The sequence below is a fragment of the Pogona vitticeps genome, chromosome 1 (genome assembly GCF_051106095.1).
Source record: "Pogona vitticeps strain Pit_001003342236 chromosome 1, PviZW2.1, whole genome shotgun sequence".
Taxonomy (NCBI): Eukaryota; Metazoa; Chordata; class Lepidosauria; order Squamata; family Agamidae; genus Pogona; species Pogona vitticeps.
Window position 1 is genome coordinate 239,106,887 of NC_135783.1, and position 23,926 is coordinate 239,130,812.

At 42.6% G+C, this 23,926-nt stretch overlaps 1 protein-coding gene across 1 annotated transcript in view; it reads left to right on the forward strand.

The window, feature by feature from the left end:
- Positions 1-1,205: 1,205 nt before the first annotated feature.
- The window catches only part of SMARCAL1 (SNF2 related chromatin remodeling annealing helicase 1), a 42,916-nt gene continuing 20,195 nt past the window's right edge, over positions 1,206-23,926 (forward strand). The window contains exons 1-9 of the mRNA XM_020805216.3: positions 1,206-1,591; positions 10,690-11,636; positions 12,702-12,752; positions 13,399-13,659; positions 15,390-15,440; positions 17,708-17,891; positions 18,279-18,429; positions 19,445-19,603; positions 21,322-21,387. Coding sequence (XP_020660875.3) covers positions 10,724-11,636; positions 12,702-12,752; positions 13,399-13,659; positions 15,390-15,440; positions 17,708-17,891; positions 18,279-18,429; positions 19,445-19,603; positions 21,322-21,387 — 1,836 coding nt within the window. The 5' untranslated portion in view covers positions 1,206-1,591; positions 10,690-10,723. The remainder of the gene's footprint in view (positions 1,592-10,689; positions 11,637-12,701; positions 12,753-13,398; positions 13,660-15,389; positions 15,441-17,707; positions 17,892-18,278; positions 18,430-19,444; positions 19,604-21,321; positions 21,388-23,926) is intronic.

The window sequence follows — 23,926 nt, forward strand, 5'->3', positions numbered from 1 at the left end:
CAAGGAGCCTTATGGTACCTTAAAGACTAAGCCATTTTATGGGGCACCTGTTTTCACTGAGCCCAGACCACATCATTAAAAAATTCTCATTCGGGGAAAATTGAATACGGGAGCTTCCAGCGGTAAGCTGAAGCTCAGACATTATTTCAACTCTTTAGCAACAACTTTTCCAGTCTAGAATCTAGATCTTATTAGTCTTTTAGAGTAAGATGTGTCATCAGTTGTCAGTGACATGGAACAATATTCTCCCAATTTCCTCACAGTAAAAATATGTTTTGTTCTTAGGATAGTCTTGTCCTTTTCTCTTGTCTGTACAGTTGTTATCTGTCTCGTAAGATTAAACCAGACACATAAACACAGCATAATCAAATTGTCAGTGCATACACTTTGCAGTAATATGTAACATAACTGTATGTATCACTCACTGTTTTTCATCACAGATCAAGTGGGGGAAACTTATATAAAACTGAGTAAGTCCTGATTTGAGCAGTTCCAGAGCTGCCAGGTATTCACAGTGTGGCGTAGTGGATAGAGTGATGGACAAGGACTCTGGAGAACAGGATTTAAATTTCCGCTTGGCCATAGACACTCACTTGGGGAGTGGAACTGGTAAAACCTTAAATATCTTACTTACCTAGAAAGTCCTATTAGGCTTGCAATCAGTCTGTTCTGACTTGATGGCACAGAACACACAAGTACTCACTATGATAACAGGAGACGATTTTTGAAATCGATTATTATTATTTAAGGAAATACGTAGGTCTTTTAGAATGGGAATATTTCCACGATCATAACTTATCTTTCAGTTTCTGATTCCTTTGACCTTAAGGACACCATTAGATCCCATCATGCGGGGAAAAAAAGTTATTCATAGTTCAGTCCATGTCGTTTGGAAGAGCCCAGTCCTATACACGTGTTTATTCAGAGGACCATCCTATTAAACATAATAGAGCTTACGCGCAGGTAAAGGATTCCAGGCGGAACTTCACTGATTTTAATAGAACTGTCTTAAAACTAAATGCCCCAAAAGGGAACGCAGCTCCTCCGAGAGGAAGAGATTTTACGCAAACCGAAGGAACAAATGAGCATCCTCTCACGGTGGGTTGACCAAAACTTCATTTCCCATGGTGCACTGAGGCTCGGCGGACGGCCGTTCCCCACAACGGAGGGCACGAGGGGGTGGGTGGGACCGCCCCGTTGCCTGACGGGAGTTGTAGTCAAAGCGCGGTTGCGGCCTTGAGGAAGTTTCCCAGTCCAAGAGGTTTCCAGCGCCGGACGTTAGTGGAGTTTGCGTTTAAAGAAAACGAAGCGCGGCCACGACGGCGCTTCCACGGAGCGTTCCTTCTGCTGGGATGGCCACTGGCTTGGAAGGCGGGACGGTTCGGTCGGCTTAAGGACCAGGGACCATCGTTTGCAAACGATGGGATAAGTAGTTGTTGGGGGTGGTTGAATAGCTAAGGGGGTGTGAGTGTCACTGGCGACTTAAGAGGAGGCGGGGAGCGTGCGTTTTACCTGGGAAATTACGGAGTAACGAGGAGAGGCTGCGGAATTCGCATTGCGTCCGCGGCGCTTTACAGAGCAATCAGAAGAGGTAAAACCCATTGAGTGCAGTGGGGCTTCCTGGCAGGTGAAAGGCTGGGGGGGGGGGCGGTCTGTAAAGACGTAACATATTTATTGTCGCCCGTGAAAGGTTGTATATGGATAACCCGTGTAGTGTAGTGGGTAGAGTGATGGACTACTAGAACTTAGCAGCCCTGGGTTCAAATTCACACTTGGCCATGGAAACGCGGGGGAGTGTGAGTGTCTGAAAGTAGTAAATATAGTAATCACGTGCGGTCAAGTCAATCCTGCCTTCTGGTGACCCGTTTCAGGCTTTTCTACTTAACAGAGTACAGTACTCAGAAATGATTTGCTGTTCCCTTCTGATGGTGCCCTGGGACTGTTGTGCAGCTTACCCAAGGCTACACAGGCTGGCTCTTCTGGGATGCACAGTGGGGGAATTGAACTCCTAACCTCTGGTCACTGGGTTATCCAGGCAGCTGCAACTGCTAAACCTAGCCCTTCAATGGCTCACTTCCCTGGGAGGCCCTATTCCGGTGGCTATAAGTTGGTTCTGACCTGATGACATGTAACACAATACAGTAGGACTCCCGTATCCGCAGAATCAGTATCTGCGGTTTCACTTATCCACAGCTGAAAATATTTTTTAAAAAAAGATCCAGAAAAAAATTATTTTCAGATTATTATAACAGGCCACCAGATGGAGTGAGAGACTATGCTCGGAATAGTTGTGAGTGAAGAATATGCACAGTGGTCCTCAAACTTTTTGACACCAGGGACCAGTTTAGTTTAAGGCCATTCTCCCAAGGACCTGAGGGCGGGGGGTGGGGGTGTTACTTACTGTGCAGTAGGTTGTTGGAGGATAGCTTTGAATCGAGCTCATTACATGTATTGTGCCGGGACAGATGAGTGGCGAGCTGGAGGTGAGCTGCAATTGAAGCTCCGCCTCCTGTCAGATCAGCTGGGGCATTAGAACCTAATAGGAGCGCGCTGACAGGAGGCGGAGCTTTGCTCGCCACTCACCTCCTGCTAGCTGCTCATCTGACCATGGACTGGGACCATTCAGCAGCCCAGGGTTGGGGACCCCTGACATAGAATGGCCACGAATACCCTCTAGTGACCAGTTCTGATAATGCAAGTGAAAATATTTTTTTTTCTTTTCCCCTTTTTATTTGTAATATTTTTCTTTTTTCTCTTATCTGTGGGATTTGTAGTATGGGGTTGCTGAGACAATCAGTTGGGTTTTAAAGGGTGCAAAAGTGATTTCTGCCTGTGGTGTGGGCTCAGTTATGTATCATGTAAAACCAGGCTGAATTTTGTTTGCAAACTGTGCACCTAAAGGGATGAAGTGTTTTGACTTGTAAAGGTCTGGAACTTTGTGTAGAGATTGATGTTTGTGTGTGTGTTAAGAGCTGAAGTGTTTTGAAGGGTACCCACTTGTGCCAGTTTCCCCACTTTTGCTTCTGGTCAACTGATTTCATGAGATTTGTACTGTTTTAAAAAGCCTCATAGCCTATTGGGTTGCACGTGATTCTGGTTAGAAAGAAAGATGTGCATACATGAAAAATTGAGCTTCGCCCACATCACTGGGCTACAAAACTATTTGTTGTTGTTTAGTCGTTAAGTCATGTCCGACTCTTTGTGACCCCATGGACCAGACCACGCCAGGCCCTCCTGTCTTCCACTGTCTCCCGGAGTTGTGTCAAATTCATGTTGGTTGCTTCGATGACACTATCCAAAACTATTAGTTGCCTCTAACTGTATAAGATTTTCACAAGGTACAGAGTTATATATTTATTGCCCCCTGCATAGGATGCTTTGCTGGTTTTACATGTGAAAAGGTGTGGTTAGTACTTTTTTTTGTTGCTAGTATGATTCAAGCCGCCCAGAGACCTTTGGGTAGAGTGGGCACATACAAGTTAAACAAACAAACAAACAAACAAACAAACAAACCTTGTTTCTGTTTGCAGCATTGCCACTGCTTTTATATCTGCCTGTCCATCCATGGATCAAAAGTTCTTTTCTAATATTTTACCTTATTTGTTCCTGTAGGGCAGAGGCTTGGTTCAGGTGCCCTCTTTCTCTTCTGTTTCTGGATTTTAAAAAACAACAACAACTGTGCAGGGTATATTTAAAGGCCCGAGTCATTTGATTTGGCGTTTGTTGACAGGTTGTATTTGCCACATGTTCGATTTGTCAGCACCTTGTCTGGGGTTGTCAGTCAGACGGTATGCAGCACTAATGGGTAAACTGGCAAAATAGATCTAACTTATGCTGTGAGATAATCCAAACTGAGTTAGCCAAGGGAATATCATCCTGTTTTGATACCGGTGCCTACATAAATAAATAAATTGCATGACTCAACCCTACATTTAACACTGAAAGGTATTCAATGTAAGGAAAAGTCAGATCTTTAAAAAAAACATCAAAAGTGGGCAACACAAATCATACTGTTCTAAACTGAGAAAACAGACAAGTTTGGTTGCTGGTGTGTCTAAAGAGTCTGCATTGTGCCTGTGTCCCCCTTTTTTAAAGAATTTGTCCCTCTCCTTCTTTGGTGTGGTATAGATTTCAACACGATGACATAGTGGCATGTATTTTTGTAGTTGTCAGTGCAGGACACACAATGCAGATTTTCGTTTCGTTTAGTCGTTTAGTCGTGTCCGACTCTTCGTGACCCCATGGACCAGAGCACACCAGGCCCTCCTATCTTCTACTGCCTCCCGGAGTTGTGTCAAATTCATGCTGGTTGCTTCGCAGACACTGTCCAGCCATCTCATCCTTGGTCGTCCCCTTCTCCTCTTGCCATCACACTTTCCCAACATCAGGGTCTTTTCCAGGGAGTCTTTTCTTCTCATTAGATGGCCAAAGTACTGGAGTCTCAGCTTCAGGATCTGTCCTTCCAGTGAGCACTCAGGGTTGATTTCCTTTAGAATTGATAGGTTTGTTCTCCTTGCAGTCCAGGGGATTCTCAAGAGTCTCCTCCAGCACCACAATTCAAAGGCATCAATTCGTCGGCGGTCTGCTTTCTTTATGGTCCAGCTCTCACTTCCATACATCACTACTTGAAAAACCATAGCTTTGACTATTCGGACTTTTGTTGGCAAGGTGATGTCTCTGCTTTTTAACATGCTGTCAAGATTTGTCATCGCTTTCCTCCCAAGAAGCAGGCGTCTTTTAATTTCGTGGCTGCTGTCTCCATCTGCAGTGATCATGGAGCCCAGGAAAATAAAATCTGTCACTGCCTCCATATCTTCTCCTTCTATTTCCCAGGAGGTGATGGGACCAGTGGCCATGATCTTAGTTTTTTTGATGTTGAGTTTCAGACCATATTTTGCACTCTCTTCTTTCACCCTCATTACAAGGTTCTTTAATTCCTCCTCACTTTCTGCCATCAGAGTGGTGTCATCTGCATATCGGAGGTTGTTGATATTTCTTCCAGCAATCTTAATTCCGGCTTGGGATTCCTCCAGTCCAGCCTTCCGCATGATGTATTCTGCATATAAGTTGAATAAGCTGGGAGACAATATGCAGCCTTGTCGTACTCCTTTCCCAATTTTGAACCAATCAGTTGTTCCATAGCCAGTTCTAACTGTTGCTTCCTGTCCCACATATAGGTTTCTCAGTAGATAGATAAGGTGGTCAGGCACTCCCATTTCTTTAAGAACTTGCCATAGTTTGTTGTGGTCCACACAGTCAAAGGCTTTTGCATAGTCAATGAAGCAGAAGTAGATGTTTTTCTGGAACTCTCTGGCTTTCTCCATAATCCAGCGCAAATTAGCAATTTGGTCTCGAGTGCCTCTGCCTCTTCGGAATCCAGCTTGTACTTCTGGGAGTTCTCGGTCCACATACTGCTGAAGCCTACCTTGGAGGATCTTGAGCATAACCTTGCTAGCGTGTGAAATGAGTGCAATTGTGCGGTAGTTGGAGCATTCTTTGGCACTGCCTTTCTTTGGGATTGGGATGTAGACTGATCTTTTCCAATTCTCTGGCCACTGTTGGGTTTTCCAAACTTGCTGGCATATTGAATGTAGCACCTTAACAGCATCATCTTTCAAGATTTTAAATAGTTCAACTGGAATGCCATCACCTCCACTGGCCTTGTTGTTAGCCAGGCTTTCTAAGGCCCACTTGACTTCACTCTCCAGGATGTCTGGCTCAAGGTCAGCAACTACATTGTCTGGGTTGTCCGGGATATCCACATCTTTCTGATATAATTCCTTTGTGTATTCTTGCCACCTCTTCTTGATGTCTTCTGCTTCTGTTAGGTCCCTCCCATTTTTGTCCTTTATCATGTCCATCTTTGCGCAAAATGTTCCTCTAATATCTCCAATTTTCCTGAACAGATCTCTGGTTTTTCCTTTTCTGTTATTTTCCTCTATTTCTTTGCATTCTTCATTTAAGAAGGCCCTCTTGTCTCTCCTTGCTATTCTTTGGAAGTCTGCATTCAATTTTCTGTAACTTTCCCTATCTCCCTTGCATTTTGCTTCCCTTCTCCTCTCTGCTATTTCTAAGGCCTCGTTGGACAGCCATTTTGCTTTCTTGCATTTCCTTTTCTTTGGGATGGTTTTTGTTGCTGCCTCCTGGACAATGTTACGAGCCTCTATCCAAAGTTCTTCAGGCACTCTGTCCACCAAATCTAGTTCCTTAAATCTGTTCTTCACTTCTACTGTGTATTCGTAAGGGATTTGGTTTAGATTATACCTGAGTGGCCCAGTGGTTTTTCCTACTCTCTTCAGTCTAAGCTTGAATTTTGCTATGAGAAGCTGATGATCAGAGCCGCAGTCAGCTCCAGGTCTTGTTTTTGCTGACTGTATAGAGCTTCTCCATCTTTGGCTGCAGAGAATATAATCAATCTGATTTCGGTATTGCCCATCTGGTGATTTCCATGTATAGAGTCGCCTCTTGTGTTGTTGGAAAAGAGTGTTTGTGATGACCAGCTTATTCTCTTGACAAAACTCTATTAGCCTTTGTCCTGCTTCGTTCTGAACTCCAAGGCCAAACTTCCCTGTTATACCCTTTATCTCTTGGCTCCCTACTTTAGCATTCCAGTCCCCTAGAATGAGAAGAACATCTTTCTTTGGTGTCAGTTCTAGAAGGTGTTGTAAATCTTCATAAAACTGTTCAATTCCAGTCTCCTCAGCAGTGGTGGTTGGTGCATAAACTTGGATTATTGTGATGTTGAAAGGTCTGCCTTGGATTCGTATTGACATCATTCTATCATTTTTGAGATTGTATCCCATTACAGCTTTTCCCACTCTTTTGTTGACTATGAAGGCTACTCCATTCCTTCTACGGGATTCTTGCCCACAATAGTAGGTATGATAATCATCTGAGCTGAATTCGCCCATTCCTGTCCATTTTAGTTCACTGATGCCCAGGATGTCGATGTTTATTCTTGCCATCTCCTGTTTGACCACCTCCAGCTTCCCAAGGTTCATAGATCTTACATTCCAGGTTCCTATGCAGTATTTTTCTTTGCAGCATTGGATTTTCCTTTCACTTCCAGGCACGTCCACAGCTGAGTGTCTTTTCGGCTTTGGCCCAACCACTTCATTAGCTCTGGAGCTACTTGTACTTGTCCTCCACTCTTCCTCAGTAGCATGTTGGACGCCTTCCGACCTGAGGGGCCCATCTTCCAGCGTCATATCTTTTAGCCTTTTGTTTCTGATCATGGGGCATTCTTGGCAAAGATACTGGAGTGGCATTGCCATTTCCTACTCCAGGTGGATTGCGTTTAGTCGGAACTCTCCACTATGTCCTGTCCGTCTTGGGTGTCCCTGCAGGGCATAGCCCATAGCTTTTCTGAGTTACTCAAGCCCCTTCGCCACGACAAGGCAGCAATCCATGAATGCAGATTTAGTAGAGTTCAAATGTAAGATTTGTATAAAAGGAGCTCCAGTTTATTGGGAAGTTTGTTCTAAATTAGAGAGGCCTTTCTCCTGCTATCAAATTGATCAGGTTAGGATCCCAGTGCTTCTTTAATCCCTTCCTCAGCTATCCTGTGAAGCCTTGCTGAGGCACCCTGTTGACAGGGCAACTCTGAGGGATCAAAAGAAAACCTGTCCTTCCATGACAAGCCTTCCTCTCCACAAAGGAACTTTTTTGTTGTTTATGTGGCACTCAGACAGTTCGTTCTTAGTTCTTTAAAATATGAAAGTTCAACTGAGGCTCTTTGTACAAATGCTTCATCCCTTTTCTGGGCATAAGAATAGCTTATATATCACTCATGGTGAAGCAGTTCCCTCTTCAGATATTTTGCCTTTTCATTCTATTTATTTATTTATTTTTTATTTATATGCCGCCCACTCTACCCAGAGGTCTCTGGGCGGCTTCTACTACAGTATTTCTGAGTAGAAAAGTGAATCAGCGAAGCAGAAGCTGTTTTATATGTTTTTATTCCTCTATTTTGAAACTACCTTTCATATACAAGAAAACGACCACTCCAAAAAGGTAAAAACTTGTAATCCATAAAAAAGTATATTCAGAAAAAGGTACTTAAGCTGTATTTTTAGAGTATATTTCTTTAAAATATCAGTTATAGCCTTCAGCAACATTAACACACAGCAGTAAAAATAATAATGTTCTAATGCATAGAATGATGTCATTTTGCCAGCATGAAAATTGTATTGAAGGCCATGTTGTCAATTTCTCCTGTCTCTCTCCTCCTTTCTGAAATGGCCTGTATTTATCTGGGTTTCTTCTATAAACAAATTGAAGATTATCTACTTGCAGTGCTAGGTTCTATCTATTAACATACTACTGTTGACACTAAGGTGCTTCTGCAGCAACAGTTCTTCTACAGTACTTGCTTTTAATCAAAACATCCCTATCTTACATGGTACATTTTTCTGGCCTTGCATAGCACATTATCTGGCCTAGCATAGTGCCCTGTCGTATAAGCAGATGCGTAATTATTTATCAGATACTTCAATGTATACAAGCTACATGCTTGCTAGCCATGCAACTTAAGAAAATACAGTATGTAATTTATATGCTTATCTTTTAAGCATCTAAGCAGACTTATGAAACACAGCAAAAATGCAGGAAGATATTCACTGTCATTTGGGAAGAACTGGAGTCTTCATTTCCAAAAGCCAACTTTGACAAAGAGATGAAATAGCAATATATGATATATAACTGCTGGGTAGCTCAGTAGTTTATAGGCATCTGGTTGTGGAGCTAGTGGTTGGGGGTTCAATTCCTCACTGTGCCTCCTTGATGGAGGCTAGACTCAATGATGGATTGAAAATATGTCTCTGATTAATCTATATAAAAATTAAAATTATATTGTAATCCAAATACTTAAAAATAACCCCTGGCTGAGATCCTGTTATGCAGCTCCACCCACACAATGGAAATGTCATTGGCAGCTGCAGATTGCTGCTGATTAAAGGCTTTTTTTTGTCATCCTGAGGTGCACATCCTTTGCATGCGATGAGACAAAGTCTTGTGTACCCTGAAATCGGAAAAGGAAGCCTTTAACTAGCAGCAATCTGCAGCGGCTTCTTATGTCATTGCCATTATTCAAGCGGACCCTGTCCAACAGGGTTTGGGCCACAGTTTTTTGTTGACTTGGTCAACACACACACAGCAGAGCTTGCTGTCGAGGGCCCGGCAGGTGTGGAACCTCTCCTGATCAACTACAGTTCTGACCTTCAACCCAGTGGGTTTACGACAGTACTGTATTTCCCTAAGGGAATTTTGTAACCCGAGTGAAACTCTTTCATATATAAGGGTTTAGTCATGCCCATTTGATAACATACATATTCTAGAGTTGAGTTGCCCTTTCTGTGTACTCTGCTTTGTGAACTCCTGGTTCTGAAAAGCTACTAACAAATAACCAAAACAAACAATAAAACACAGCTGCAGCCACCACTGGCTAGCAGTGTCTGAAAAGAGATATGGTATCTCCTCGTAGAAGAGAGAGTCCCTCTTTTAAGGTGACACTTGTTGCAACACAGACATATAGTATATAAAATATAAAACTATATAGCGTGGCACACATACTGTGGCATGCACTCCCCTTGGAGTTATGAAAAGTTTCCAGTTTTAGGAAGCATGTGAAGAAACATCTTTTTATACTGCCATATGATGATGCTTAAATTAAGGGGATGATTTTAACTTTTTAAAGATTTATTAATTTATTGGTTTTTATGGTCTTGATTAGCTTTGTTTTATTTAATCAATTTTATGACTGGATCTATTGTTACTGTTTTTATTATGGTTTATGATAGGCTTCCTAGAGACTATTTAGTATGGAGGAAAATAGAGTTTAAATATTATTATTTTTATTAATGATATTAGTAATTTAGAGATGGGGCTTTGTGTTAATATATGAATATGAAGCCCCCCTGGCACAGGTGACCAGCCTGATTACAGTGGACCCTTGACTTACAGACGGCTTGACTTACAGACTTTTTGGGTTACAGACTTCTCTGGCCGCAAAATTTAGGTTTGACTTGCAGACTGAGATTTGACTTACAGACCAAAAAAAAACCCAAAATGGAACAAAAACGGCCTGCTACGGGATTAATCGGTTTTCAATGCACTGTAGGTCAATGGAGACTTGACTTACAGACTTTTTGACTTGAGAACCGCCTTCCAATACGGATTAAGTTCTCAAGTCAAGACCCCACTGTATTTCCCACTCTCAGGCCCAACTGGACCACTTACCATGCAGGGCACATGCCCACGTCATCTTCTGTGCCTCAGTGGTAGTAGCTTGGCTGCCATAGCCATGCCTCCCTGCTTGCCCAGCCACTCTGGTAAGGGGGCAGGAGGATAAATTTTCTTGCTCAGTTGCGGAGTGGCTGGGCAAGCAGGGAGACGGGGCTGTGGCAGCTGAGCTACTGACATGATTGGGGTACAGAAGATGATGCTGGCCAAGTGCGCCACATGGAAAGCGGTCCGATGGGGCCTGGGGGTGGGAGGTAATCATGCCAGCCACCTGTGCTGGAGGGGTTTTCGCATTTGTATATGAATATGAATGCCCCTCTTTAGTAATAATAACAAAGGGAAGTGTGTCTTAATTCCAATGCAAATTTAATTGACGATCAACCAAAAAGTCCTGTGATTGATTCATTAAGATTGCTGTAAACCTCATTCATTGTTTACTTCCACCTCCAGGTATCAGAGACTTCCAGTGAACACTTAATGGAAGATGTCATCGAGTTTGACAGAAGAACAGAAAAAGAAGATTGAAGAAAATAGGCAGAAGGCTTTAGCAAGGAGAGCAGAGCGACTGGCAGCTCAGCAGGGTGCGATTGCTAAACAGCATCCTGGGCTGCAGAGTCCTGGTGGCTGCCAAGGAAACCTGCTGGAACCTTGGAAGAAGGATGACCACCACACCCACCTAAATAGCCACCGTCTCCACCTACTCAGCAAACATGGGATGCCAAAGGGCCCTCAAATGCCACATGGTCACTGTAGCTCAAATCAACCGACTGCTCATTTGAGTAGTGCTCCAAAGGAAAACAGTTCTGTCGTTTCCAGCCGGGAGACAGGCAGGCAGTTGAATAGTGCCGGGCATCCCTCAACAGGGATGAAGAACTCTCTTGGGCATCCCTCTGATCAGAGCGGTGGGGACCAAGGTCAGCCAAACCAGCACGATTCTAATATGTTGCAGCTACTGAAATGTGGTGCAGTAATCAACAACCTTGACAAACAAGATCAAGGTAGATTAGATGTTGATAAAGACCTTCATAATCTTAAAGACTTGCAAATGCAAAACAGGTGTACCCTTGACCCTGGTGACATGAAACATATGCCCATACCTGCCACCAGCAGCACTGCATTGAATGATGGTGAAACGCAGGCAAGTACCAAAAAGGAAGGTAGCAGCATACTGCAGTTTTATGGCTCGAAAAAAACTTCAGCTCCTGTAGGGCACAAAGAATCAAAACCACTCGTTTCTGCTGGTGCAGGAAATGTATCTGAGCTACCCGTACAGAGGAAATCACAGAATTGCCTCCAAGGAAAATGCGTGCAGCATTCTGAAGGCAGATTCCGCGTTGAGATAGGATACAATGCCCAACTCATTGAAATGTTCAGGAGCATACCGAGCAAAAGTTATGGTAAGGCAGTGGATTGTTGACTACATCTTTCATGCAACAAACATCAGTTTTCAATGAAGATATTTGTCCCTATACAGTAAGACCGCCATATCTACAGGGAATTAATTCCAAGCCCTCCCCCATAGATTCCAGAAATCAGGATATAGCAGCCCTATATATAGCTCTAGTGGCTAGTTTTGGTAATACCCCTTGGAAATGCATATTTCTGAGTTTTTCATTTAATATTTTCATGCAGCGGATAAATGAAACCGCAGGTACTGATCCCTTGGCTATGGCAGTCCTAATGTATATAAACATTGAAACTTGGCTATATTTCATGTTTTGTCTTGGGGGGAAAAGTAGAACAAATATTTAGTTCTTAAGTATGGATTAAAATGTAAACCAGTGAGGACACACGAGTGCAGGATATATGTATTGCTTGTGCAACGTGTTAAGCGAAAGAGGCGAAAATGTGATTCTCAGAGTCCCCGGAGGCTTATATATGCGTCTTCCTTCTCAATGTTAAGGGTTCCTAATCCATCTCTGATACTTAGCTAGTCAAGAATTTTGAATCTGAGAAGCATCTTGCCCATTCTTAATTTGGCCAGAGGGTGTGGTATATTTGATGGACTAGGTCTAAGAGACCAGAGTTCGAATGTCTGCTTGGCCCTGGAAATTCACTGGAGGGTGGAGAAGTTGCACTCTTAAAACTACTCTCTAAATATCTCATGTACCTTGAAAACTTTATTAGAATTACCGAAGGTCAGATGCAACTTGATGGCACATAACACATAATGGAGGGTTGAACCAAAAGAACAAGTATGTATGTATCTTTCTGCTCAGATATATGTATAATTCTGGTGATTTCTCACCTCATACATCCTGTTAGAGAAGACGCTTCTCTTTCGCCGTGCGGAGTAAGGAAAGAAGGGAAGGAGGCATGTCAGTATTGCCATTAGAGGCAAACATGGCACTCCCAAATGTGACTGTGACAGTGGAATGTGGAATGTTCAACTTTCTGAACATCTGAGTAGAACATTTTTTAAAATCCCAAATCACTTTCCACCTTTTATTCTTCCACTTCAGATCCTGCAACAAAGATGTGGAATTTCAGTCTTGAAGACTATAATGACTTCAGTAAGTAACGGCACAGTACAGCTCAAAGTTGAGAATCCTTTAGAGAGAGAATGATTTCACACACATTTAGAGAGCCTGTGAGACCTTTATGAGTATGATTTGCTTAATTAATGGCATAAGGGAAATGGTTTCTATTTGGAACCTGGAGTTTAGGTGTATAGGAAGAACAATCTGTCTCATACAAGAGTTGAATTAGGGCTGTCCAAAGCAGAGGGAGGTTGTTTTGGAAAGCAGCATTTTAAAATGGTTTTTAAAAGTCAGTTTAAACTGTTTCACTGGATTTTGGGAATAGAAGAGTGTTTGCAATTTGATTTTCTTTTAGTGGAGTTGTCATAATTCACTACTAAGATAAAGTTCTAAATGCCTGCAAAATATTTATTGTCGAGGCATAACATGAGTCACAAAGCCATAATCTCTGCTGAGTTAGACGTGGGTACCATAATTGATAAAATATGTATCATGTGAGCTTGTTAAGTAAGCATCTTTGCACACTCATAGCTTTTGTTGTTCTGCCTGTCTTCTGCATCTAAAAGACTCCTGTACACTCCACCCCCATTCTGTTCACGTTTCTGTTTCCCTGGGGAGTTGATGGATTTTTTTTAAACTTTCCTTCCCTCACCCTTTGCAACCCTGCTTTTCTCTCTAGTGTCAGCAGTGAAGCAACTCCCATCCATAACTTTGACACCTCTAGTGGGTATGAAGACAACCTCTGGGGCCAGCGAGTCATCTTCTGCTGGAAGAACTTCTGCCTTGAGATCCCTCTTGCAGACTTGTACTGGCTGGCAGAAGCCGTCAGCAGTCGTCAGAGGGAAATGTGTGCTGATCTCATACTCCCGGTTTGAAGTCGATATTGGCTATGTCTCCAGTGTCATAGGTATATTCAAGCAGTTGGATTCTCGGAATTATGGTGAGTGGCACAGGCTGTCTTTAATGTCAACAGAGCAAAGATTTCTACAGCTTCAACTTAGTTGTCTTCCTTCCCTTGTTACAGAATCTGCTTTGTGTGATTACTATAACTAGTGGGGACTTTTAATTATATGACCATATTAGAAAGGATGTGTTAATTAGAGTCTACTTTTCTACCTCAGGCTCATCATATATATATATTTATTTGCTATGTCATTTTCATTTAACTACATTGAACATTAATTGAGGTAATAGAGAGGGTCTTTTCAGTTGCTGCTCCCAGGTTGTGGAACATGGGAGGTTTGGTGGACTCCCTCCCGACTGCCTTTTTCTACTAGCAGGCCCTACCTTTCTCTTAGGCAAGCTTCTGGCCACAGATTGGGCTGCAAAGAAAGATCCTGCACTTTAAAACTCTTTGAGTGTGTGTCATTTTTTTGAAGTGTTTGTTTATAAATTATTTTTAAGCTCAGTGGTCTTCCAATATTGGTATATATTTAATTGCATTCTTAATATTTCAATTAATTTCATCCCTCCAATGGATCCAGAAAAAACTTGAATGACATGCTATTTAGTTCTCATTATCTGTTTAATATTTTATTTTTTTTGTATCTCTTCCCCCTATTTTCTGAGCTGCTGTATTGAGGGGGAGAGGCAAGATATAAATGTAATGAAGTAACTGCATGGGCTACTATCCTGTTGTGCTGTGCTGCTGAGGAGGGGCTATCCCATAGGCCTCCCCCTCCCCGATTTTGGCAGGTTTGTGTTGGTACACCCAGTGTCACACTGCTTGTGAGATTAGTTATGCCACAGGTTGCATGATCAGGTGTGCAAAGGGGGACCTGCCAAAGAAGGGAAGTGCTTATGTGATCACACATATGCTCCAGATAAGATATTGGCTGTTAATATTAAACAAGTAACTGTGAAAGCAAATAACAGATTAATTATATTATTTCTTTAAGTGTGCTTCTTTGGAGATGTTTTCAGGCTCAAGTAACATGTTTAGGTAAAGGTAAAGGTTCCCCTTGACCATTTTTGTCCAGTCGTGTTCGACTCTAGGGGGCGGTGCTCATCCCCGCTTCCAAGTCATAGAGCCAGCGTTTGTCCGAAGACAATCTTCCGTGGTCACATGGCCAGTGCGACTTAGACACGGAACGCTGTTACCTTCCCACCGAGGTGGTCCCTATTGATCTACTTGCATTTGCATGCATTCGAACCGCTAGGTTGGCGGGAGCTGGGACAAGCAACGGGAGCTCACTCCGTCGCGTGGATTCGATCTTACGACTGCTTGGTCTTCTGACCCTGCAGCACAGGCTTCTGCGTTTAGCCCACAGCGCCACCATGTCCCTTGTTTAGATAAGGCCTAAATTGTTTATCTCTGGCTGCTTCCAAGCTTCCCTGTAGAAAAGTATGGAATGGCTTGTCAGAAGCTTTCCAACAGTTCGTGGGGGCATTTTGGATAGGTGGTATGTTTATGTCAAGTCAGGACAGCAACAGAGGATGAGGTCCCCCTATATTGATATAGGGTATATATATATATATATATATGATATGGGTCAAAGGGATGTCAGATCAGCAAAGCTTAGGAACTCTTTGGCCTGTGACAAGGATCTATCTGCCTACTTATTTTAACACCTCTATATATACAGTATTTCTACTGTAATTGTAAAGGACTGTGAAAAGAAAAGTGGCTGTATTTCTTACCTGCCTGTTTCTTTATTATGGCTTTTTCAGATATGAAGACGAGAAAATGGAGTTTCCTACTGGAGGACTACCTGAGATTAAGTATGACACTTCTTTTTCATATCGGTCTCTTGTGACAATTGCTGCTCATTTAGAACTAATTTCCTAGAGTTTGTGTCATGTATTAGAGGTGCTAGTGAATTTCATTTTTGTCCTTTCTGCTACTTTAAAAAGGTCATTAAAATCATACTGTTCACTTTCTTATAAGATGGTGGTATAATCTTCAGATGCTGGTTTGTATGCATTTGTTTTGGACTCCATCTATCTCCCAGAATTCTCAAAGAATCCCCCAGGCAGGATTTTGGGAGGTTCAGCCCACAAGTGCATACCTGCAGACCCCTACATTTTGCTCACCAGCCTTCTCTGGCCTTTGCCTCCTCTTGTTAGTGTGAAAGAGCTGCTGCAATGCTGTTGCAATGCTTCCTGGCAGTCATGGTCTCGCTGCCCATGTGGCTTTCTAGAGGGCACCTCAATTGTCTTGAGTAGTTGGCAGTCCTCTGTACTGAACTTATTATATACCCCGGCAACATTTATTTTTGAGTAGATCACTGCTACTTCACTGATAACTGTTTTACCTGTTAGTCACTTGACGTCAGATAACGGGTTACTTGGGGACAAGAAAAAGAAAAAAAATAGGATGACTCATTCGAGCTACCGAAACACTTAATTTTCTAAGCCTGTCTGCAAAACTGTAATGATTGCGTAATTGCTGCAATTTGCAAGTTTGTAATTCTAGCATGCGACTTTCTTCGTGCGGTAGCATGGTCAGAGCTCAGCTTTAGCAAGAAGAGACTTTTTTCCTTGGTGGAAGAAAAGATCAAACCAAACAATGCATATGGAAGGATCTCCCAGACAAGTACTGATGGTTAGATTGTGGCGGTCTTTTTAGTTGGTTGGCTGGTGTCACGTTCCCTCCTGTCCCTTGGTTGTTTCACCAAGCAAAGGCACAAGCTACATGTTGTTCAGCTGCCACCAGCTGATTACATCAACTTTGTTCACTATTAATGACAGAGGTCCGGGCAACGTATCATTTAAGGACCAAGTAGAAATTGTTTATTGTTACAGTCCGGTCAATGTTGTTAACTCTCAACTAAACAACCTTCTTCCTCCACTCTCAACTGCCTACTATTTTCTCTCTCTCTCTCCCTCCTTTTCTTCACCCCCACTTAACTCCACCCCTACCAACTCCTATTGGTGCATGCAAATCTCAATATAAATATTAATGAGCAGGGTGAACACTACAGCTGGTTATAGCATGAGCAAAAGATGGCCCCATTAGATGTTGTTGGACTACAAATCTTATCCATCCACTATCAATGACGTTTCACCCTGCTTTTCCCAACTCACTTGGTTCCCACCCTTCTAGCAAGTATTCTGTGTGTATAAAGTGGTGGGCTAAATATTATGTCTATTATGTGTCTTTGGAAGTGGACTGTAATCCACAAAAATCACACTGAAATACATCTGTCATTCTCTAAATTGCTACAACTCTTGTGTTTTTATTTTTGTTGTAATACAGTGCAGCAGCATTTTGATTGCTGGAGCTTAGCTTAAATATTTGTTGGACAGTGTTTAATCCAATGTCATAATATTCAACATTTTAGGGTAAATTGTTTGATCATTTTATTTTTAGAAGGAGAAGCATGAAATCAGTATGTCAAAATATCTAAATACCTGACAATTGCTACTGTTTCCCATTTCTAAAAAGTTTCTGTTTGTGAGAGAAGGATGTCTGCTTTTTTAATACTGGCCTATGAGTTTACACAGACTGAGGTCCCTATGAAACATATTTTAGACAGTTTCACTTTGCTGATGTACCCAATTTAAGTAAAGATTGGGTAAAGATTAAGTATGTTTGCTTCCTGAATACTTTTTGTGTTTGAGCACTGTGTGTGGAGTTCTGCGCAAGTGCAATATAGCCGTGAAACTTGGTACAGGGGATTAAATTCCACATACTGTCCTAAGAACCTGCATTTTAAAAGAAAGCAATAATCACGTTTCTAGCTGTCATTAGTGTAAAGATGAGCTTGACATTATGGAGAAAATGCTCCATTCTTTCTCACTGTGTCCGTGCCCTGTGTCTGCCTAGCTTAGGTTGGTATTCATTTTTCATGGCATCATCCCTAGGGTGGGTAGTGTTTCTTTTTGTCTCTTAAAAGGGAAGCCTAAGAACTAGTAGAAATTAATTAAACGAATGGTCTTAGGAATTCAGTTGAATGATGGTCGCTGTGTTAGTTCACACTCGTAACTTGATATGGCTTCGAAAGACGTCTAGTCCCCTGAACCCTTTGTGTTTGTTTCCCTTTCAGTGGAACTGATGAAGAACCTTCCAGAAGTGGAGCTGGAACCTCTGCCCAAGCCAGTAGTGCAAGTTTTTGCTTCTCAATTCCAGAAGTCCGTCTCAAAGCCTGCGGATGTCCCTGAAGCAGACCTTTCAGGAGTGGACCCTACATTGGTGGGAAGCCTCATGCCGTTTCAGAGAGAAGGTGTGAAGTAAGTCGAGTCCTCCGCCTCCGAGGAAACGAGCCCTTTGCATCAGTCTGAGTGCTCTCTGTTCCATTCCTCGCTTTGCTTTCTGGAAAAGATCATTTGAATTTCATGCTGTTGGGTCCAAATTGGTTCAGCAACATGAGGCTCTCCCAAACCTAGTGTCAGGCCTCCTGAAAGCAGAACAGCGAATGGATGGCATCTGAATTATTTATCTACTGAAATTGTGACCCAGTGATTTTTGCAAAGAAGGGAGGAAGACAGTGGGTGCCTCTTTATCATTGAACCAGATTTAAAGCGTCAAACAAATGATTTGCTTGAGGAAATGGACACAAGAATTGATTAGTGTTCCTCCCCACACACGCATACCTTTTTTTCTCCTTTGGTTTTCAGTTTTGCCATTTCTAAAGAGGGCCGTTTGCTTCTGGCTGATGACATGGGCTTAGGGAAAACCATACAAGCAATCTGCATTGCTGCATATTATCGAAAAGAGTGGCCACTGCTGGTAATCGCCCCTTCTTCAGTGAGATACACATGGGCAGAGGTAATGTCTGCATGTTCAGAATTGTTCAAGTCACTCCGTCTGGGTTAGATTCTGGGTTCTGAGGTGGATACTGTGATTATCACTGCGATCATCAGTAAAAGGTGGGGGATTGCTTGGGTCTCCAAGGGTGGGGACAGGTCCTCAGAACATATTAGAATTACCCCAGCAACACCTTAGAGGGCAACAAGGAAATGTTAAATCCAATTTTCAAATAATTTAAAAAAACATTAAAAATGTTGGAATGTGTGCGAAGTTGTTGGGGGCCGCATGCAGCCACCCTCGCTATAAAACTATGGACATACTATCATTTAGCATCCCTGCTTTGTCGCTATTTGTGATTCTGATTTATTATGCCAAATGGGTTCAAGTCTTGGTCTTGTATCAGGGACAGGTGGTTTTTGTGGGTCCCAGACATCAGCCTAGTTGTCTGTGAAGATTATCTTTGTTGTTTCTTGGTCCTAAAACCTTTGATGGCAAGGTCACACGGTGAATGGTTCCTCATTAAAATCTTGAAAAGTGGTGTGATGGAGCTTGGTTGCAATTGTTTTGTCTCAAGTACTCGCTTTCTGGGCCTCAGGAATGTTTGATTGTGTGTTGAAAACGGTTTGCTGAGTTTGGTCTCACCTGCAGTCTGAAGTGGTGCGGCCCAGATACAGGTTGGAACCAACACTCCACTTAAAACTAGGTCATTGTGAGGATACCTCATAGGACAAATTGATGCTGCTTTAAGAAGATGCTTGCTGCTTGGGTGGGGTGGAGGGGCAGACCTGAGCATGGGACAAACTGGGCACAGAGCCCCTTTTGTTAAGAACAGCAGGTGCAGATTCAGTGCTAACCTCAGTTCCTCAGATATGACATTTGAAATAATAATGGCTTCAGATGGGTACTGTGGGGGAGGAATACATTTAAGGATTCCACAGCACTTTGCTGGCTTAAAAAAAACTTTCAGCTATTCAGATGCAAAACACTGTTTCCTGCTCACCCTCTTCTTCCCTCTTTCTTCTTCTGCCTTAAGGCTTTCCACAGGTGGCTTCCTTCCTTGAGCACGGATGCCATCAGTGTCATAGCAACGGGCAAGGACTGCCTGGTGGCAAGACTGATAAACATTGTCAGCTTTGACCTTCTCAGCAAGATGGAGAAACAGCTCAAAGCCACCTTCCAAGTTGTGATTGTTGTAAGTGGCTGGGCGGGGGAGGGGGCGGGGGGGGGAGAGAGAGGACACATCCTCTTGAGGAAAGGAAAGTGGCCCAGATTTTGACACGCTGGTCAAAATCAGAGGTGTCAGAAACGCGCTGCACACTGGGATGGCTTAGACAGTCTCATGAAAGAGAGAGCTCTTATTTTCAATAACTTGTCTCCACTGAAGGCATGCCGGGCTGTGAGTCACGTTCTGTGGCCATTTGTGCACTACAAGGTTAGAAATGTGGTTTTTTAAATGTTTGGGTGAATATGGCTAGTCAGTCAGTGTTTGAACTAACACCATTTAATAGTTCTAGCACACGGTCTGCTTACAGCTGTCAGTCTCGGGTAATGTGTTCGTTTTTGGAAATGCAGAAGGCCCTTGCCTAAATCCATGCAGCAGAAGGAATCGGGAGAGCTGTGGTAACCTTGTGGATCCTACATACAAAAAGTAACGTATTGGCCCTGTACAGCCATGCGTTGGGTATATAAATTATGCTTTATGACAGGGGCAATGCACCTGTGTGCATGTGTAACTTGAATTTAGAAAAAAGTATGGAGGAAACTCTGCCGGTGACTGTTATTCCTGCTAACCTAGCAGTTCGAAAGCATGTAAAAATGAGAGTAGATAAATAGGTACCACCACGGTGGGAAGGTAATGGCGTTCAGTGTCTAATCGCACTGGCCACATGACCACGGACAAATGCTGGCTCGGTGGCTTGGAAATGGGGATGAGCACCGCCCCCTAGAGTCAGACACGACTGGACAATTGTCAAGGGGAACTTTTACCTTTTCATGGAGGAAATATCCTTTTTTCCATGCCCCCTTCTGCTTTGAAGGCATAGGCTTAGTTTAAAAAAAAATTAAAAGACATGGAACAGCCATCTCTCTTGTAAAATGTTTGGCCCTCATTCATTGTTGTGGTGGATAGATTACGGAATCCAGAGCCTATATTTCCAGTCAAATAGCCCACACATGATGTATTGCTTCCTCACTTCTCTCTCCAATTCATCCTCTGCCGGCGATTGTTATTAACGCAACCGCATTGCCTGCCGAGACGGAGAGAGCACTATCTGACAGTTAGAGGGGGGTATATTATCCCCTCAGTGCATGGCTGCTTACTTTCTCAGATGCAACAAGATGAGCACGTTGCCTGGGAGGGTGCCAGTTTCCTTAGCATTCTGAAGCTCAGCCATGTAATGGGAAGATGAGAGAGAGGGAGGATTGGGTGAGAGCTCACTGCAGGAGGGAAACTCTCAGATACAAAGTTATTATCTACCTGGAGAGCCTTTAGCAGCAGAACAGTTAGTGACTAATTAGATTTCCTTTCTGATGTTTTTCATTAACCCCTTCATTTGGGAGAGTCAGTGCCGTGAGGGACTGACATTTAACTGCATTTACAGAGTGGGGGAAATCCACTGTGCAATTGGATTTTTTTTTTTAAAAAAAAATTCATCTGTTTACTTGTTTGACTGTAATTGTTGATATGAATGTTGTGCTCTTTTTTCTCAGACACTTTGATTTCAAGCAGTCCTATATTGTGTAGGGATTTAACTCAGAATCTTGCTTTGCCCAGCAACTCATACTCCTCTGTAGTTAAAAAAAGGGGAAAAAAACGGATCTAGGAAAATACACAGAAGGCATTGAGCCTATTAAATTGTCTGCAGGTTAGTTGGCTGTGCTACAAGATTTCTTTCTCTTTCCCTTTTTCAGGATGAATCTCATTTTCTTAAGAATGGGAAAACTGCTCGATGTCGGGCTGCAATGCCCCTCTTGAAGGTAAGCACCCAACTTTCAAACTAAGCGCAATGCCTCTCAGATGCCTGATGCTTGGGCATTCACTTGGAAGTCACAGAGAATTTCGCTGGATCATACAGTGCTACTACATATAGAGGAGAAAACCCATGCTAAGGACCGTGATGAAATAACCCTTGGCCCAGAGCCTTCTCTGCACAAAGCCTGTGGATGTTGCCACAGTCAGTCCAGAGGGATTTTGATTCCAAAATTCCCAACTGACTGATTTGCCAATTAACTAATTTCCATTATGCCCATTTGGCCAAGTGCAGAAGAGCCCACGATTGGCATCTGCCATTGCCAGCACAGTTGGTGATGACAGAGGATGGGAACTGCAGTCTAGAAGCAACTGGTGGGCTATCATACACAGAGGCTGTAAGGTAGCTAGACAATTCTTGTGATTTTCCTACATCCTTTGGAACCTTCTTCTAAAATTGTAGCTTGGGCTGTTATGAAGTTGAGGGCTTGCCTGCCCTTGAACAGGACTCATAAGAACAGCTTTCCTCAACTTGGCATTCTCCAGATGTGTGGGTACAGAACTCCCTTCATCCATCACCACTGACCATACTGGTTGTGGTTAATGGGAACTGTAATCCAGCATACTTGGAGGCTGCCAGGTTGAGGGAGGCTGTATAGCAACATGGCTGCCAAAGTTACTTAAGAATTATAGGATTGGACCAGGTGCCTACTTGACTGAGCATTCTGCTTGGAGGTGTGATGAGAGAAATGCTTTGGGACAGCTCCAAGCCTAGACTAAAAGAGGCAAGCTTTCCCTCTGGTTTATCTGCAGAATGTGGGATTCAGAAGGACATTGCCTCTCAGTGTCGAGATTCCACTTAGTTCCAAAGGCTTATCTTTTGTGACTCCATCTCCTTTTGCAACCTCTTATGATGTTGCCTACTCCTGCACTGTTTAGGTCAGTTATGTCCCAACATGTATAACAGATAAACAAAGGTATCGAGGCACATTCTGTTCTAAGTGATTTATTTCATTGTGAGCGTTTGTGAATAGGTTTGAGCTGATTCAACTAGTCACAGTGGTTCCCAACTCTGAGTTCCCAGAGGTTCTTGGACTAAAATTCCCAGAAGCTTTCAGCACTAGTTGTGTTGGCCAACATTTATGGGGATTGTAGTCCAAGAACATCCCAAGGTTGGGAACCACTGAGCTAATGTGAACTGATGGTTGCTTTCCTGCTTTCTCAGTTTTTGGTATCTGAGATTCTTCTGATGGATGCAGAGCACGGTATCTTCTACTGAGCTAGCTGTTGCTTCTCACCAGTAGACTGGAGAAGTGACACTGGCTGTTGCTTTGGCTAATTAGACAATAACTATTCCTTCCACTAGACTGCCCCCTCTCTGTGCCAGTACTTGGAGTGTTATGTGATCCAACATTGTGCTGCTGCCACCTGGCAAAGCATGCATCAGAATTCTTTCACACACTGCTTACTTAGCAGCCTAGCTTTTGTGCACTTTTCAATCCAAAACGATTTAGAAGACCAACTATCTGCCTTATTTTATTCAATTTATTTGAATATTAATGCTCAAGTGCCTCCTTCCACAGTAACAAAGCTTGGAATGTTACTGAGTTGTTGATAAATTTTTATATAGTATTCCAACTTTTGCATGGAAAAACAAGGGAGAGAGGGCAAAATTCTGCCATTAGCTTGGCATCGGGCAGCCAGCTGGAAGCTGTCTGATGAATTTTGCATCCTGTTTTCCCCAACCTAGCTACCTGTCTCTAGATAGGTAGAGCCATAGTTATGATATAGATTGCAAAAATCAGGTGATTGTGTTCTATCATTAAAACTTCATTTTAAACAATATACATGAAATGAGTTCAAAAATCCTAATAGTGCAAGCCTGATAATTTAAATTATTTGCTGAATAAACACGAGGCACATATGCAGTTGTTAATTATTTCAGTGTCTCTGAAATGTTCTGATTTTAAGTATCAGGATGTTGATGAATTGCAGGTACGCCGTGTCAAAGTATTTATTTTTCAAGTGAAGCTGCCCTGAATAATAGCAATCTGTCCTTATTTATTATAAATACTGATATCTCACTGACTGTCAGTTAAGTTGATTTATACTAAGACTGATAGTTACACTGCCATGAGCATTTGACCTAGTAAATATGATTTTCTGATATGTAATGTGCAAATCTTAAGATGCCTTCTATGAAGGATATGTAATCAATAATGGATTATTAAGAGATCTCTAAGTTTTATATTCCTTCTAATTCTATTGAAGAGCAGGTCTGAATTTTGTATTTTGAGGAGAAAATTAGACATCATTATAATATTAAAAGCTTTGCCTTAATGGTTGTTGTGGGTTTTTCGGACTTGTAGCTGGGTATTGTTGTGATTAGAGAGATTATCTGTCACTATGATTGATGGGTGTCATTAGCTGGTCTTTTGTGTGCAGTGATCACTGGTCCTTGTAGCTGGGTAGAGTTCGTTGACTTTTTGCAGGCTGCATTTTTCAGTGCTGGGAGCTAGGGTTTGTTGAGTTTTAAACTTTCTTCTT